Source organism: Acanthochromis polyacanthus, chromosome 22 (genome assembly GCF_021347895.1).
Source record: "Acanthochromis polyacanthus isolate Apoly-LR-REF ecotype Palm Island chromosome 22, KAUST_Apoly_ChrSc, whole genome shotgun sequence".
NCBI classification, from domain to species: Eukaryota; Metazoa; Chordata; class Actinopteri; family Pomacentridae; genus Acanthochromis; species Acanthochromis polyacanthus.
In genome coordinates, this window is record NC_067134.1 from 9385286 (window position 1) to 9403816 (window position 18531).

The 18531-nt window shown below is 39.2% G+C and overlaps 1 protein-coding gene across 1 annotated transcript in view; it reads left to right on the forward strand.

Annotated features, from left to right (window-relative positions):
• LOC110964295 (potassium voltage-gated channel subfamily H member 8-like) overlaps nucleotides 1-18531 on the forward strand; it is a 55183-nt gene that overhangs the window by 19478 nt on the left and 17174 nt on the right. Inside the window, exons 5-10 of the mRNA XM_051943456.1 lie at nucleotides 2462-2720; nucleotides 7027-7184; nucleotides 9550-9757; nucleotides 11821-12183; nucleotides 13669-13868; nucleotides 14882-15131. Of these exons, the coding sequence (XP_051799416.1) occupies nucleotides 2462-2720; nucleotides 7027-7184; nucleotides 9550-9757; nucleotides 11821-12183; nucleotides 13669-13868; nucleotides 14882-15131 (1438 nt within the window). The remainder of the gene's footprint in view (nucleotides 1-2461; nucleotides 2721-7026; nucleotides 7185-9549; nucleotides 9758-11820; nucleotides 12184-13668; nucleotides 13869-14881; nucleotides 15132-18531) is intronic.

The window sequence follows — 18531 nt, forward strand, 5'->3', positions numbered from 1 at the left end:
GAAATGACCACAAAAGACACAAAACAACCATAGAAAAGATGCAGAACAACCACGAAATGACCACAAAAGACACAAAACAACCATAGAAAAGATGCAGAACAACCACGAAATGACCACAAAAGACACAAAACAGCCATAGAAAAGATGCAGAACAACCACGAAATGACCACAAAAGACACAAAACAGCCATAGAAAAGATGCAGAACAACCACGAAATGACCACAAAAGACCCAAAACAACCATAGAAAAGATGCAGAACAACCACGAAATGACCACAAAAGACCCAAAACAACCATAGAAAAGATGCAGAACAACCACGAAATGACCACAAAAGACACAAAACAACCATAGAAAAGATGCAGAACAACCACGAAATGACCACAAAAGACACAAAACAACCATAGAAAAGATGTAGAACAACCACGAAATGACCACAAAAGACCAAACAACCATAGAAAAGATGCAGAACAACCACGAAATGACCACAAAAGACACAAAACAACCATAGAAAAGATGTAGAACAACCACGAAATGACCACAAAAGACACAAAACAACCATAGAAAAGATGTAGAACAACCACGAAATGACCACAAAAGACACAAAACAGCCATAGAAAAGATGCAGAACAACCACGAAATGACCACAAAAGACCCAAAACAGCCATAGAAAAGATGCAGAACAACCACGAAATGACCACAAAAGACCCAAAACAGCCATAGAAAAGATGCAGAACAACTGTAAAATGACCACAAAAGACCCAAAACAACCATAGAAAAGATGCAGAACAACCACGAAATGACCACAAAAGACGCAAAACAGCCATAGAAAAGATGTAGAACAACCACGAAATGACCACAAAAGACCCAAAACAACCATAGAAAAGATGGAGAACAACCACGAAATGACCACAAAAGACACAAAACAACCATAGAAAAGATGCAGAACAACCACGAAATTACCACAAAAGACACAAAACAACCATAGAAAAGATGGAGAACAACCACGAAATGACCACAAAAGACCCAAAACAACCATAGAAAAGATGCAGGACAACCACGAAATGACCACAAAAGACCCAAAACAACCATAGAAAAGATGCAGAACAACCACGAAATGACCACAAAAGACCCAAAACAACCATAGAAAAGATGCAGAACAACCACGAAATGACCACAAAAGACCCAAAACAACCATAGAAAAGATCCAGGACAACCACGAAATGACCACAAAAGACCCAAAACAACCATAGAAAAGATGCAGAACAACCACGAAATGACCACAAAAGACCCAAAACAACCATAGAAAAGATGCAGAACAACCACGAAATGACCACAAAAGACACTAAACAGCCATAGAAAAGATGCAGAACAACCACGAAATGACCACAAAAGACCCAAAACAACCATAGAAAAGATCCAGGACAACCACGAAATGACCACAAAAGACCCAAAACAACCATAGAAAAGATGCAGAACAACCACGAAATGACCACAAAAGACCCAAAACAACCATAGAAAAGATGCAGGACAACCACGAAATGACCACAAAAGACCCAAAACAACCATAGAAAAGATGCAGGACAACCACGAAATGACCACAAAAGACCCAAAACAACCATAGAAAAGATGCAGGACAACCACGAAATGACCACAAAAGGCCCAAAACAACCATAGAAAAGATGCAGAACAACCACGAAATGACCACAAAAGACACTAAACAACTACAAAAAGATGAAAAATGGCCACACAAAGAAGAAGAACAGCAGGATTTGTGTGAGCAGTTGGTGTGAACCTGATTAGGACCACCACAGTGAATGCATAGTCCACACAGTGTGATGGAAACAGTGTTGTGGAGATGATGTTTACAGATGAATATCTGAGGATAAACCAAAATACTGCTGACTAGATGACTCCCAGTCTACAGAAGGTTGAAGGAGACGAACATTAGAAACATCCAAAGAACAACGTCATGCAAGAGTTGCTAAAGATGGACGAAACTTTGACCTGGACAAGTATGTTTTTCTGGCTTAAAACCAGCACATCACCTGTGGGGTATCTTTCATCAAATTTATCCCGCAAAGTACAGGAAGAATAGAAGATCTGGACGTCAGGGATGAGTTTTGTTGCATCTCGTTCCTACTGTGAACTTAATTTAACTGCTAGTACAGAAGAAGAAATCCCCAGTTGTTCAGCTTATTGCAGGGTGACACCATGCTGGAGACATTTAAGTGATCTTGTTATCTTCCTTGTTCACATGTCCTTTATTTTATTTAGATCAGATGACTTACTGACTGGATGACTAGCGAAGTTTGGAATGAAGCTGCTTCTATCGTTTGTTTATCTGTTTCTTTGTGACCATTTTCTGAAATAGTGTTATTGACATCAGTGTAAATAATACCACATGATATGATCGATAATTGGGAACATTTCCGATGCTAACACGGTGCATGTGTTTGTCTAGAGTGTTCTGGGAGCCAATGCCAACCCGGTCCCAGAGTACAAGGTGGCCGACATCCAGAAGTCCCGCTTCATCCTCCTCCACTACGGTGCATTCAAGGCCGGCTGGGATTGGCTGATCCTGCTGGCCACCTTCTACGTCGCCGTCACCGTCCCCTACAACGTCTGCTTCACCGCCGTGGAGGTCCGAGAGGACGGCGGCTCGGCGGCTCGAAACCCTCCGAGCGTCAGCGACATCCTGGTGGAGATCCTGTTCATCATCGGTGAGGCTGATGTTTGTGGTGGAAGTGCAGCGATGTGGAGGCAGACACCAAGAGACACACTGGAGATTCAGATGGTTTAGGTTGAGAGGAAGGTTTACTGATGTCAGGAGAAGGAACGCACTGCAAGAACTCGAAATCTGACCAAGTCTGTTTGTCTGATTTTTAGTCTAAATGTCTCCTCCCACTTGATTTAAGATAAATTCTCTGAACAAGTGACATTTCAGCAGATGGAGGGACTTGTTTTAAGACAATGTATCTTAAATGTCTTGTTAAGTCAAACAATCTTGAAATTATCTTGTTTTGATCTTAATTTTACAAGAAAACTCAAAATAAGTTTCACCCTCATGTCATCCTGTGGGTCAAATTAACCCATTTTAAAGTTTTAAATGTGGAAAAAAACTGAATATTTCCACAGTGAAACTTCTGATGTCCACATTTTCAACATTTTTGGGAAATCTTTGAGCATTTTTTGGTGGAAAAAAAGAAATGTCAAAAATGTTTCTTAAGAACATCCACATAAAAAAAATCTATCAAAATCCAGAGAATTTCACTGAATTTTGGTTGATTTTTTTTGGGTGAATGTTCTTCAAGAAAACTGCTAAAATAATCACTTTAGATATTTTTTAATTTTTGGAAGATTTTCACAAATTTTTTTGAAAATATTTACAAGAAATTTCCCCAAATTTGGCAATAAATTTCTTGTAAATATTTTCAAAAAATGAGTAAAAATCTTCTAAAAAAAAATCCTAAAAACCTCTAAAATTATTATGTATATATCAGTAAAACTTCCAGTGTTCTTTAAGAACATTCACAAAAAAAATCAACCAGCGAATTTTGCTGGATTTTTTTTCCACCAAAAAATGTTCAAAAAATTTCTCGAAAAATGTTAAAAATGTGGACATCAGAAGTTTCACTGAGAAAATATTTTGGTTTTTTCCACATTTTCAGACTTTAAAACGAGTTAATTTGACCCACAGAGCAACACGAGGGTTAAACTTATTTTGAACTTTCTTGTAAAATTCAACTCAAAACAAAATAATTTCCAGATTGTTTGACTTATCAAGATATTGAAGATACATTGTCCTAAAACAACTCCCTCCATCTGATGAAATATCTCTTGTTAAGTGAATTTATCTTAAATCAGGTGGGATGAGACATTTAGACTAAAAGTAAGACAAACAGACTTGGTCAGATTTAGAGTTCCTTCCTTCTACTAATACCCGTCAGTATCAACACCACTCTTTCTTTCTTCCTCTATTAATTGGCTCTTTGTGCTTCTCCGTCGCCCTCCAACTTCTCCTGTGAGCTGTGGGCAAATTGAAGCTTCTTCTCTCTCCTCTGTCCACTAATCCCGCTTAAGAAAGGCTTATTAAAGGAATGTGTGGTTCCAGCCTGGATCTTATTGTCACAGTGCTAACGTAGCAGCCGCTAATACAACGACCTGCAGCTCTCTATCGTCCTGCGGGTCAAATTGGCTCATTTTAAAGTTTAAAGATGTGGAAAAAATAATAATTTTCACAGTGAAAACGTCCACATTTTCAGCATTTTGGGGGAAATTTTTTAACATTTTTTGACGTAAAAAAGAAACGTGAAAAACATGTTTCTTTAAGAACAGTCACATAAAAACCAACCAAAATCCAGTGAAATTCGCTGGATTATGTAACTGTTCTTAAAGAAAATATTAGAAGTTTTACTGATATATATGGAAACACTTTGGATATTTTTTTTTAAATTGGAATATTTTTTACAAATTTTAAAAAAATATTTAGAAGAATTTTCTTGCCAAATGTGGGGGATTTGTTTTTAAATAAAACTTTTAAAGAATTGTTGGGAATTTTTGGAAGATTTTTTTTTATTTATATTAAATATTTACAATTTTTATAGATTTTTTTTATTTTTTTAAATTTTTATTTCTTGCCGAATTTGGGAATTTAAAAAAAAATTAAGTAAAACTTTTAAGGAATTTTGTTCATAAAGATTTTGCTCATTTTTTTCTAGAAATTTGGGGATTTTTTTTCAGACAAGAAAACAATATTTTCTGGTGCTGTAAATGACAACAGGAGGGTTAAGACGCCTAAGCTTGACAATCCTGGTAAAATAGAGCTTAAAATAAATTTTCACAGCTAATTTTAAGATCTTAATATTCTAAATATCATATCTAATTTCTAGAAATCTTACCAAGTCATTTTTAACTTGGTCTATTGGCAGATTTTTTTCACATATTTCACAGTAAAAGTTCTTTGACATAAGTTTTTTTTCTTGTTTTGAGAGGGGCATTTTTTACAGTGTATATAGTCCACATATCATGTCCTGAATGGTTTTCCATACTGTCTTTCAGCCTAAAGGGGCCATCAGACCGTCCACATGACTCCTGTTTCCCTGTACAGCTGCTTTAACCAGGTCACAAACACAAAAAACACAGCTTTTATGACCAAAGTGAGATACCTGGAGACGTTCTTCAGAGACTACTGTTTCAGCCGCTCTTTGCTGGAGGGCTTGTGTTGCTCTACCTTTGTCTGAAAATACTCCACAGCTGTTCTAGTCAGGCAGCAGGTCATAGTTTACACTTGGTTTTAGAAGCTATCGTGATGGAATATTGCTCTTCTTCCAGCTTCTGCAGACTGGGAGTCATTTGGGAGTCAGTCTTTAGTTTTATCCTCAGATAATCATCCATAAATATCGTCTCCACAACACCTTTTACACTCATACAGCTCCATATCATCGCTTATTTTAGCATCTTTTTGTCACTTTTGTGTCTTTTTGTGCCTTTTGTGTGCTATTTGGACATCCCTTTGTCTCTTTTTGGATCATTTTTGTGTCTTTTTGTGTCACTGTGTGTTATTTTATCATCCTTTTGTGTCATTTTTGTGCTACTTTAGTATCGCTTTGTCGTTTGTCTTTTTGGGCCGTATTTGTGATTTAATCATCCTTTTGTGTCTTTTTGTGTCATTTTTGTTGTTACTTTAGCATCCTTTTGCCACTTTTGTAGCTTTTTGTGTCATTTTTGTGTTATTTTAGTATCCTTTTGTGTCTTTTTGTGCCATTTTTCTGTTATTTTAGTGTCTTTTTGTAATTTTTACGTCATTTTTGTGTTATTTTAACATCCTTTTGGGCCATTTTTGTGTTACTTTCGTATTCTTTTGTTGTTTTGTGTCCTTTTGGGCCATTTTTTTGTTCACTTTTGTGGCTTTTAGTGTCATTTTGTGTTATTTTAGCATCCCTTTGTGTCATTTATGTATTTTTTGTCATTTCTGTGTTTTTCAAGCATCCTTTTGTGCCATTTTTGTGTAGTTTTAGTATCCTTTTGTCACTTTTGTGTCATCTTGTGTTATTTAATCATCCTTTTTTGCCATTTGTGTGCCTTTTGTGTCATTTTAGCATCCCTTTGTGTCATTTGTGTGTCTTTTTGGGTAATTGTGATGTTTTAGCTTCCTTTTGTGTCATTTTTGTGTTATTTAATCGTCATTTTTGCCATTTGTGTGCCTTTTTGTGTCATCTTAGCATCCCTTTGTGTCATTTGTGTCTTTTTGTGTTACTTTAGCACCCTTTTGTCATCTGTGTGATTTTTTGTGTCATTTTTGTGTCATTTTAGCATCCTTCTGTCATTTGTGTGTCTGTCTAATTGTTGTATTATTTTAACATCTTTTTGCGCAACGTTTGTGTTATTTTAGCAACCCTTTGTGTCATTTTTGTATTTGTTTGGTCATTTCTGTGTTATTTAAGCATCTTTTGTGCCATTTTTGTGTTGTTTTAGAATTTTTTTGAGGCTTTTTGTGTCATTTTGGGTTTTTTTAAGGATCCTTTTGTGTCATTTTGTGTTGTCTAATCATCCTCTTGTGTCATTTCTGTATCCTTCTGTCATTTTTGTGTCTTTTTGTTTAAGTTTTGTGTTAAGCATCCTGTTGTGTCTTTTTGTGTTATTTTAGCATCTTTCTGGGTCCTTTTTGTGTCATTTTTTGTTATTTTAGCATCTTTCTCAGTCATTTTTGTGTTTTTTGTGTCATTTTTGTGTTATTTAAGCAACCTTTTGTGGCTCTTTGTTTCATTTTTGTGTTATTTCAGCTTCCTTTTGTGCCTTTTTGTGCCATTTTTGCGTCATTTGTGTCACACCTTTTGGTTTTCAGGCGGTCACTGACCCTCTATCTTTCTTTAGTCGGACTTTTAGTTCCTCTCGCAGTTGAGGAGCCGTGATGTAGGCGTGACGACAACAACGGCCAACACTGAGGAAGTTCTTGCGTTTGTAGGTCAATTAGGTGATTAAAGTCAGGTGTGTGCTCACCTCCTGTGCGCTGCGTTTGTGTGCCAGACATCGTGCTGAACTTCCGGACCACCTACGTGAGCACGTCGGGTCAGGTGGTGTACGACGCCCGCTCCATTTGCATCCACTACGTCACGTCATGGCTGTTTGTGGACCTGATCGCCGCCTTGCCCTTTGACCTGCTCTACGCCTTCAACATCAGCGTGGTGAGTCTCTACCTTTTCTCCACATTCAGGTGGCATTCAGGTGTTGAGGTGTGGCCCTGCCGGCGCTGCTAACGCTAACAGACGTCTTTTTTTTATCAGCGGCACTTTCTTTGCTCCAGGTTTCAGTGAAATCCAGCTTTTTTTCTTCCTGTAGCGGCTTCAAGGAAGGGAAACTATTCCTCTGCTCGAAGCTCGTTATTAGCTAACCGGTGATTAGGTTGATAAATGAGCATTCTGAGGACAAATTGCAGTTTGTAGAGCAGCAGATTAGCCAGATGATGCCGAGTACTGAGGCTGAGGATGCATCAGAGAGGAAAATGTTCCATCGTCCTCGTTTGGTTGAACTCCTGCCCAACATTTCCACTTTGCTAAATACTTTCCTATAATAATTTAAACAAAATGAAGCTAAAATATTCCTATTTCTGTGAACCTGTCATTGATATTTCTCCGTATTCTCAAAAGGTTTTCACTTCTGAGAACTGTTTTTGTAGTATTTAAGGGGAAAAATAAACAACGGGGCTAAGAAATGAAACTATTTCCAATAAAAATTGCAATTTAGAAAGTTAGCTTAGCTTAGCTGTTGCTCCTGAGTCCTAGTATTTCTTTATTGGCATTATTTACCATTATTACTGTATGTATTTACCTTAACACAGTCACGTATCTTTTTTTAAAAATGGGATTAAAACACGTCTGAAGCAACATTTACAGATAAAAAGTCTCCTCTTAGCATTTGTTGAATATTAAAACTTCTAATACCAATATTTGTTATCAACATTTCAGATCTAATTAACAAACCCCAAGGTCTTTTTAAAGTCACTGTGTGTCATTTTAGCATCTTTGTGTCATTTTTGTGTTATTTTTAGCATTCTTTTGCATCATTTCTCTGCATTTTTGTGTCATTTTCCTATTATTTTAACATTTTTCTGTCATTTTTGTGTAATTTAATCATCCTTTTGTGTCATTTTTGTGTTACTTAATCATCCTTTTGTGATTTTTCTGTGGCCTTCTGAGTCATTTCTGTGCTATTTTAGCAACCTTTTGTCATTTTTGTGTCTTTTTTTGTATTATTTAAGGCATCCCTTGGTCTCTCTTTGTGCAACTTTTGTGTTATTTTAGCTTTTGTCATGTTTGTGTCAGTTTATGGTGAATTATTGTTTTGTGTGTTTTTGTGTCAGTTCTGTTTTATTGCCATCCTTTTGTCATTTTATTATTTTAGCGTCCTTGTGCTTCATTAGTCTGCCTTTTTGTGTCATTTTATGTTTTTTTACCATCCTTTTGTCATTGTTGTGTCTTTTTGTGCTATTTTAACATCCTCTTGTCATTTTTGCTTACTTTTTGTGTTATTTAATTATCCCATTTTGCCATATTGTGTCATTTTTGTGTAATTTAGTCATCCTTTTGTGATATTTGTGTAACTTTTGAGTCATTTTTGTATTATTTTAGCATCCTTTTCCATCATTAGTCTGCTTTTTTGTGTCATTTTTATGTTTTGTTTACCATCCTTTTGTCATTTTGGGTCTTTTTGTGTTATTTTAGCTTCCTTTTACGTCATTTTGTGTTATTTAATCATCCTTTTGTGTCATTTGTGTGCCTTTTTGTGTCATTTTTATGTTTTTTTATCATCCTTTTTTCATTTTTGTGTATTTTTGTGCCATTTTTGTCTTATTTTAGCATCCTTTTCCGTCATTAATCTGCCTTTTTGTGTCATTTTTATGTTTTGTTGTCATTTTTGGGTCTTTTTGTGCCATTTTTGTGTTATTTTAGCATCCTTTTACGTCATTTTGTGTTATTTAATCATCCTTTTATGTCCTTTGTGTGCCTTTTTGCGTCATTTTTGTCATTTTAGCATCCTTCTATCACTTTTGTCTGGTTGTGTAATTGTTGTTATTTTAACATCCCTTTGATTTTTGTCCCATTTTGTGTTACTTTAGCATATTTTTGTCATTTTAATGTCTTTTGTGTCATTTTTTGTGTATTTTAGTCATCCTTATGTGATATTTTTGTGCCTTTTTTGAGTCATTTTTGTGCAATTTTAGCATCCTTTTGTCATTTTTGTGCCATTTTTGTGTTCCTGAATCATCCTCTTGTGTCATTTTGTGCCTGTTTCTGTCCGTTCATGTTGACTTTCTAATCTTGTCTGTGTTCTGAGGTGAAGCAGGAAGTGAAAATAAGATCCTCAGATCCCTCAGCGACACCGCGGAGATCACTGATTAAAGCAGGCTAATTCTAATTACAAACCTCCCCCGCCCTCGGATGTGAAATAAGAAAATAAAACCCACTTCTAATTCCCGTCACATGAGCTAATCTGCTGCGGCTAACCAAGGGTGACCGATGCCGTCCTAACGAGCTGAACTTTCTCCTGCAGAACTTCGGCGTCCACCTGCTGAAGACGGTGCGCCTCCTCCGCCTCCTTCGCCTCCTGCAGAAGCTGGACCGCTACTCCCAGTACAGCGCCGTGGTCCTCACGCTGCTCATGTCCACCTTCGCCCTGCTGGCCCACTGGATGGCCTGCGTCTGGTACTTCATCGGACGCAGCGAGATCGAAAACAGCAGCCCCGCCTCGTGGGATATAGGTCTGCATTTCCTCTTCACTTTAAAGATTTCTGAAGTCCTGCAACCATGAACAGGGAGAGAGAACTCAGAAATAGCTCAAAAATGACCTAAAAATGAGACAAAAAGACACAAAAATTACATAAAAAGGCACAAAATGACGCAAAAGGATGCTTAAATAACACAAAAATGATACAAAAAGGTACAAAAATGTCACCAAAGGAAGCTAAAATAACGCAAAAATGACACAAAAGACACAAATAGGTACAAAGAGACAGAAAAATTGCCCAAAAAGACACACGACACAAAAAGTGTCTTTAAAGTGACATGAAAATGATACAAAAGGATACTTAAATGACACAAAAGACTGCTTAAATTACACAAAATGATATAAAAGACATAAAAATGACGAAGAGAAGACAAAAATGACACAGAAGGATGCTACAATAACACAAATGGACCCAAAAATTAAAACAAAAAGGCACAAAAATTAAAAAGGATGCTAGAATAACACAAACATGATGCATAAAGGCACAAAAATGATAAAAAGGATGCTAGAACACAAAAATGACATCAAAAGACACCAAAGGATGCTAAAATATGGCATAAAAAGGCACAAAGTGACACAAAAGTGGCACATACATGACAAAAGAAGGTTAAAATATCATGAAAAATGCATAAAAAAGGCAAAAATAACACAAAAATGATACAAAAATGTCACCAAAGGAAGCTAAAATAACACAAAAATGACACAAAAGACACAAATAGGTACAAAGAGACAGCAAAATTGCCCAAAAAGACACACGACACAAAAAGTGTCTTTAAAGTGGCATGAAAATGACACAAAAAGTTAAAAAAAATGACACAAAAGGATACTTAAATGACACAACAGGCTGTTTAAATTACACAAAATGACATAAAAGACATAAAAATGATGAAGAGAAGACAAAGAAGGATGCTAAAATAACACAAATGGACCCAAAAATTAAACAAAAAGGCACAAAAATTAAACAAAGGATGCTACAATAACACAAACATGATGTATAAAGGCACAAAAATGATATAAGAATACTGGAATAACAGAAAAATGACTGAAAGACACCAAAGGATGCTAAAATATGGGACAAAAAGGCACAAAGTGACACAAAAATGGCACATACATGACAAAAGAAGGTTAAAATGTCATGAAAAATTCATAAAAAAGGCAAAAATGGCACAAAAAGACAGAAATGGCACAAAAGGATGCTTAAATATCATCAAAAATGGCACACAATGACACAAACATTGAATTTCTTTGGTTGTTTATTTCATGTGGCTTCACGGTTGCGTTAAGGTTCACTGAACTTTTAGTTTTTCACATTATCTGGTCCATTAAAAACGATGTATATTTGGCTAATCTTTCAACGAGTCACGTCAAATGATGGGATTTTGACAAAACATCTGAATGTGAAGCTGAGATTTGACAGATTTTCTGGTTGGAACAGCTTGATACAGACGATTATTCCTGAAACAAGCTGAAAATCTGATTATTTGTCTGATTCTAATAAAGACAAAGGCTGTTTTAGTGCTGGAAGATCCATTAGGATTCCAGAATCTGACATAAGTTCATTTTTTAGGCCGTCTGTGGTGAGATTTACGTTTGTTCTTGGAGTGTTTTTGTTTTTATGTGTTGAAAATAAATTTAAAGGCTTGAAGGGATTGTTTTTGAGTTTCTGAGGGTTAATTGAACATATATGTCTAAATTTAACATTTATTCTGTATTTTTTAGGTTGTTCTTGAGCCTAGTTGGGGTCCAGCAAGTCAGTTTATTTAAAGAGGTTAAAGGATAAACTTTGTAAAACGTGCCTTTGAGACTTCTACTGTTAAACATGAAGAAAAAGCCACAAGCTGACAAATTAACGGTGAGACAAATTCGCTGCACCGTGCATAAACACAAATATAAGCTGACATTTTCTCAAGCGCTGCGTGCTCTGTGACACCAGTAATTACTCTGCCCTTCCAGCCTCGTTACTGGAGCTAATGAAGCCTTCCCCTAAAGGTCACCCAACGCTCTCATTAAACTGACAAATTCTTCTTCCCCCACCAGGCTGGCTCCATGAACTAGCAAAGCGCCTGGGAACGCCGTACTTCCTGGCACCACTGACCTCCCTGCTGGGCGTCTCCGATTCGCCTCAGGGCTCCGTGACGGCCGGACTGACCAACTACAGCCAGTTTAACGGCTCCGGCGGGGCGGGCTTGCTGGGTTCTGGCCAATGGAACGGCAGCAGGCCCAGAGCGAGGACGCCGGCCGGCTCCGGGACGACGCTGAGCGGCGGTCCGTCCGTCAGGAGCTCCTACGTGACGTCACTGTACTTTGCGCTGAGCAGCCTGACCAGCGTCGGCTTCGGCAACGTCTCAGCCAACACGGACTCTGAGAAGATCTTCTCCATCTGCACCATGCTGATCGGAGGTGGGCCAAACCGCCACTTTAACCCAGGGCTGTCAGCAGTGTTATGTCATTATGGAGACAGTAGACAACAAAATAAGATGAACCATTTAGGAAGATCGGCTAGCATCGGCTAACGATCATAGCTAAAGTCTGTAAGATTCTCAGTCATCAAGGTCTTGGTGATCGTAGGAGCTTCAGTAGAAATCAACTGGACTTCTCTTGAAGACGTTCCACCTTCATCCAAGAGGCTTCTTCTGTTCTAACTGACTAATACGGAGTTACAGAATATATACCTGGAGAGACTCTGTAACTCCCTGAAGAAGCCTCTTGGATGAAAGTGAAACATCTTGAAGAACCTACAAGAGAAGTCCAGTTGATTTCTACTGATGCTCCTACAATCATAACTAACAGCAAATACCTGGAATGTAGCACAAACTCTAAGTTCTACACCGGTAATGTCTCAGTTCAAATTTATTCATATAGCTGGGCCTACAATGATCAGCCACAACCACCTGCCTAATATTTTGTTGGTCAAAAATGCTCTGAGCCATTGGTCCTAGACCAGAAAAACCTCTCAGGGTGTCCTATGGAGCCTGGACCAGGACGCTGGCAGTGGATCCTTTGGGTTCTCTGGGTTGTGTGGTGGGGAATCAAGCTCGTTTCACTCATCCTGTTGATGTTTGATCCGAATGGGGTCTAGGAAGTCTGGAGATCGAATCAACATCTTGGGCGTTTGTCATGTTCCTCAAGATGTTCCTGATTGTTAGGGTTAGGGTACTGCGGGGGTAGGCCAGTGGCTTTTGCATGAAGGAGTGTGTTTGTTCTGGGTGTGTAAGTCTCATCAATACAGACGCCAAAATCCAAGATTTTTCAGTAGAACACCAGCTAGTACCAATATGATCAGTGTTATTCACTTCACCTGTCAGTGGTATTAATGTTGTGGATGGTTGGTGTCATTCACATCACATGTCATCTCAAGGAAACAATCTAAAATTATTCAGAGAAACCCAACGAATACTTAGTTCCCTTTAGAATCCTTTTGAGGAAGAACTTGGGAAGAAGAATCAGGACCAAACCTCCAACAGAGCCAGGTTCAGGGAGGGTGGCCCCATCTCCAATCACCAATAACGAATGTCTCCAAGGTTTTTAATCCTCCCCACAGAACATCATGAACAGGAGTTGGTTTGTTGCTTCCAGCTATTTAGAACTATTTCCTGAGTTTTTTTAATAACAAGAAGCACACATTTACACACAACAGTATCTTCATTAATTAGCTTTAATTATAAATTATCCCTGGCCTGGAGAAGGGATGCATCAGGATCACTGTTTATTGGCTGCAGGTAAAATATTCTGTTACCAGCAGGTTCAGAGCCAGGTTCAGGGAGGCTGGCCGTCTGCCTCCACTGGTTAGGGTGAGGGTAGAAGATAGAAAACGGACAAACAAAGAAATCTCCCTCTGAAGCAGCTTCTTCAGTGTTTTTCCGTCTTGGCGTGTCTCCTCTGCAGCATTGATGCACGCCGTGGTGTTTGGAAACGTGACCGCCATCATCCAGAGGATGTACTCGCGCCGATCGCTCTACCACACCCGCACCAAGGACCTGAAGGACTTCATCCGAGTTCACCGTCTGCCCAAAGCTCTGGAGCAGCGCATGATGGAATGTTTCCAGACCACCTGGTCCGTCAACAACGGGATCGATGTCAGCGAGGTAGGAGGGATCCAGCGTTGAAATTTACTCAGACACATTTCTGAAAATGTCAGACTGTTCCTTTAACTTTCTGTAACGGATGCTTGGCTTGGATTGAGCTTGTCGGCCACAATGGGATGAAGTGGAATGAAAGCAAATCCGATGACTTGCCCTCCAGACAAAGTCGTAGGGAGGATTTGGGTTTTGTTCTGGGTCCTATCACGCTGCAGCAGCTATCTTAATTTAATGGATAAATGGCCTCGTTGACATTAAACTCACTCTTGGTGTACTTCACTGTGGCATCAAATCTAGATAATCCTTTTTAACAAAACAGCGCAATGGTGGACAGATGCTCATACCTGGAGGTGACAACTTTCCCTGCAAGGTTTCCTTTTCCATTAACCCTCTGAACTCAAGCAGATCCTGAATTTGTATTCACTGTGGTTGATTTTTCACTGCAGTCCAGAGTCCTGCAGCTCCATGAAGAAGCAGAGAGAACTCAGAAATTGTTCAGTGCAGTTTGACACAGTTAGAATGACACAAAGAAATGAAAACAGTACAGAAGGATGCTAAAATTACACAAAGAGATGTTAAAATGAAGCAAAAAGATGTAAAAGTGACAGAGACAAAAATGAAGCTAAAAAGATGCAGAAAAAAATAACTCGGAGGCAAAAATGACACAGAAATTGCACGATAAGACACAAAACAACGCGAAAGGTGTTTATTTTCCAGAGGATTATTTCTGGAACAACAGCTCAAATATTAAGTGATTTTGATAAATATCTTGATTTTTCTGCTGAGGTTTGGTAAAGTTTTACAGACAAAACAGCTCATCATAAATGAGTAGGACCCAGTGATTCTGAGCAATTTGGTGTAACTATGAGATCAGATGAGTGGGTAAATGTGCAGAGATAAACAGTAAACTGTTTGCTGCGTTAGTCGGTTGTGACTACGTGGGAAGGTGAAAGGTTTTATTTTGCATCACCTTCCCACGCGTTCACGTAGTGAAACAATCCTCTCGGTTCTCTGTTCAGCTGCTGAAGGACTTCCCTGACGAGCTGAGGGCCGACATCGCCATGCACCTGAACAAGGAGCTGCTGCAGCTGCCGCTCTTCGAGTCGGCCAGCAGGGGGTGTCTGCGCTCGCTGTCCCTCATCATCAAGACCTCGTTCTGCGCTCCGGGGGAGTTCCTGATCCGCCAGGGCGACGCTCTGCAGGCCATCTACTTCGTGTGCTCAGGCTCCATGGAGGTGCTGAAGGACAACACTGTGCTGGCCATTCTGGGTAAACAAACTTTTAACTTGTTAACGAGTCCACAGGGTGGGTTCAATTTAAGCTTGAGCTGGAGTTCACTTCCAGATTGTCATTGCTGGTGCTGAAATGAAACGCCATGCAGTTCACTGAAACCGTTTACAGCAGGTCCTCAGTTTACGACGTCCTCGATCTACGGCGTTTCGTGGCTGTTTTGACATCTCCCAAAAATTTATTTAGAAAGTCTTGTTCCATCATTCTGACGGACGCCGGTTGCAATGTTAAAACAGATTTCGCGCAAGAACTAGTTGGCGAGCGGAGTGGAGGAATACATCGTCATGCGACGCTATACAAGGGAAACGACTTTACTTTTAAACTTTACCTATGACATCATTTTAGAATCTTGACCGGTGACGACATTCTAGAATCTTGACCGGTGACGACATTCTAGAACCTTGACCGGTGACATCATTATAGAATCTTGACCGATTACATCATTATAGAATCTTGAACGATGACATCATTCTAGATTCTTGAGCGATGACATCATTCTAGATTCTTGAGCGATGACATCATTCTAGATTCTTGAGCGATGACATCATTCTAGATTCTTGAGTGATGACATCATTCTAGAATATTGAGCTGACATCATTCTAGAATATTGCACTACGACATTATTCTAGAATACTGCGCTATGACATAATTCTAGAATATTGTACTATGACATTATTGTAGGATCTTGACAGATGACATCATGCTAGAATATTGACCTATGACATCACTTCAGAGTCTTGCCCTATGGCATCATTCTAGAATCTTGTCTTATGACAATAATCCGGAACCTTGAGCTATGAAATGATTCTATAATCTTGACAGATGACATCATTCCAGAAGTTAGAGGTATGACATCATTCTGGAATATTGACCTATAGCATCAATTTAGAATCTTGACCTATGGCTTCACTTCTAGAATATTGAGCTATAACATCATTCTAGAATCTTGACCGATGACATTATAAAATCTTGACCGATGACCTCATTATAAAATCTTGACCTATGTCAGTAGCCTATGTGTGCGTACATATTTTGTCTGTGAACTTGAGTGGAGTGGGACTGCAATCAACAATGATCCACCTGTACGTAGAAGTTCAAGTTTATCTGAGATCAATCAGTGGCACACTTACGCTAAATATTTCATTGTGTGTGTGTGTGTGTGTGCATGCGTGCATCTGTGTGTGTCGTTGTGGTTTTAGAGACGTGTGTGATGTGGGGGTGTGCTTTCGTCCATTGTATGTGACTTTCAACTGCCTGGTCAAAAATGACCTGAAGACGATCTTTGTACACATCTGGTGTTTGATGAAAATATAAACAAAGACAGTGTTTCACTTTTTCTAGTATGTGGGTCGCTTTTGGAGAAGTTGTTGAATTTCAAGTTGAAAAAAGATCATTTGAACCGTTGATACAAAACACCAAATTCTCGCCCTCTGAATGTTTCACTCATTGCACTCATTGGCTGATTAGCTATTTGTCTGAGCAGGGGTACCTAATAAAGTGGCCAATGAGCGTACGTGTAGAACGCAACAGAAACAAACTGGCTCCATTCATCCGAAGGCTTTCCACTCCGAACCATTCCCTGAAGAAGTTAATCAGTGGGTTTGGAAGAATGAGTCATTTTTCTTCCTGAATCTTGAAGGTCTTCTCTGTATTGGACTCCAAACCACGGAAGCCCTCCTTGATTCCGGCAGAAAAGTGACTCAAAAACCACCGTCTGTCTCCAAGGCGATACAGCTGAGGATGTTCGACCCTCATATTCCTGGAGGACAGTCAGGAGTCCAGCAGCTTCTACAACTCTTATCAAAAGTGAAAGTTGAACAAAAAAGATGTCCAATCTACCAACCCTGGACGAACAGCTGGGTTGATGAACTGACATTTAAAGGCAAGAAGAACTAGCAAATCATGCCCTTTTTTTGCTAAATTAGTAAGCAGAAGAGGTAATTACGCCAGCTTTAGCTGTCACAGATGTGGGATTTAATCCATTCAAATCCATCCTGAAGGGTAAACTTTGCAGCTGATATGGAGAAGATGGAGTCAGCCAACCACGACATGATGCAACGCAGCTGCTCTGGAGAAGTCTGACACATCAAGACAAGCAGAAATGTTTTTTAAAAAATAAATAAGCTTGTGTATCGGGGCATAAAATTCACAAAACATGCTGAAGCAGGACCTTAAAGTGCTCTTTAAGCAACATGTTGGGAGATCGTTGAAACCAAAGTAAAGAGATGTCCTCATCAGTCTATTCTGGGGGGTGGTTTGCAGCGTAATGAGCAAAACTCTGAGGGATTTATTAGACATCCAGCCAGGCAGCCTTTATGAAGAAGAACATAATGAAGATATGTGAATAAAACTGCAATCATCAAACTGTCGCTGTGGGCAAACGGTTCACACCCCATCAGGTGGAAGATGGACTGTAACTGGAGACTAATACCCCACAAGCTGTGAAGGAAACCCATTAAAATAAGCATAAATCCATGAATTAATTAATGCATATGTTAGTTTTTCCTCTTGGCAGCAGTGGAACAAGCTCTGTCTGAGAGAACTTTGACTTTTTGTTTATCCATTTAGCTGACAAAAGGACAACACTGTGCTGGTGAAGAGATGAGGAGAGCTGAACGACGTCGGAATTTCACAACCTTTGACATTTTGATCTGAGTAACTCTAGATTATGGGCCATTAGTAACGCATCTGAGAGTCCTGATTGGTCAGCTTGAACTAAAGAAATCTCTCAGATTTGAGTTTAAATGCCTTTAAGAACCAAAAAGACAAGTCCAGTTGCATTTTATGGGTGCTCTTGGGAAGTTATGTGCAGATGTCATCATAGATATGAGCTCATGACGAACATATCTGCCAGCAGCATCCAGTCAAAAGAATGGAAAAAGCACCAGTCAAGACCCGGAAATAATGACGATATCAACCCTGCATTCCTTCAGTACAGAGGCCCAGAACCTGCGTCAGGGTCTCTCAGAGCGAGATCCTCTCCAGAGCTTTGTCCTACAACACCGACACAGATAAAACAGCATACGGAAACACAAACAGACTCACAAACAGCATCGGTTCAGGTCCGCAGCAAATCAGCAACGACGTTTTCATATTAATGAGCTGTAAATAATGAAATGACTGCGGCCCACAGAGGGAAGGCGGTAAACTCATTAGCATGTCGGACTTGCACACGCATGTAGGTATCAAAACACAAACGATTCTCCTACAGGCGTCCAAACACTGTTCCTGTCTCGTACATGTAGAAGTGCAGAGCGCACAGCCAGCTCTCTCACAAACACAAACCCAACACAACACACAAATTGTTTTGGCATTGCCACTTTGGATTTACGGCTGCGGAGAAAGCAGCGAGGTGGAGGGAGGAAGCGGAAACAAGAGA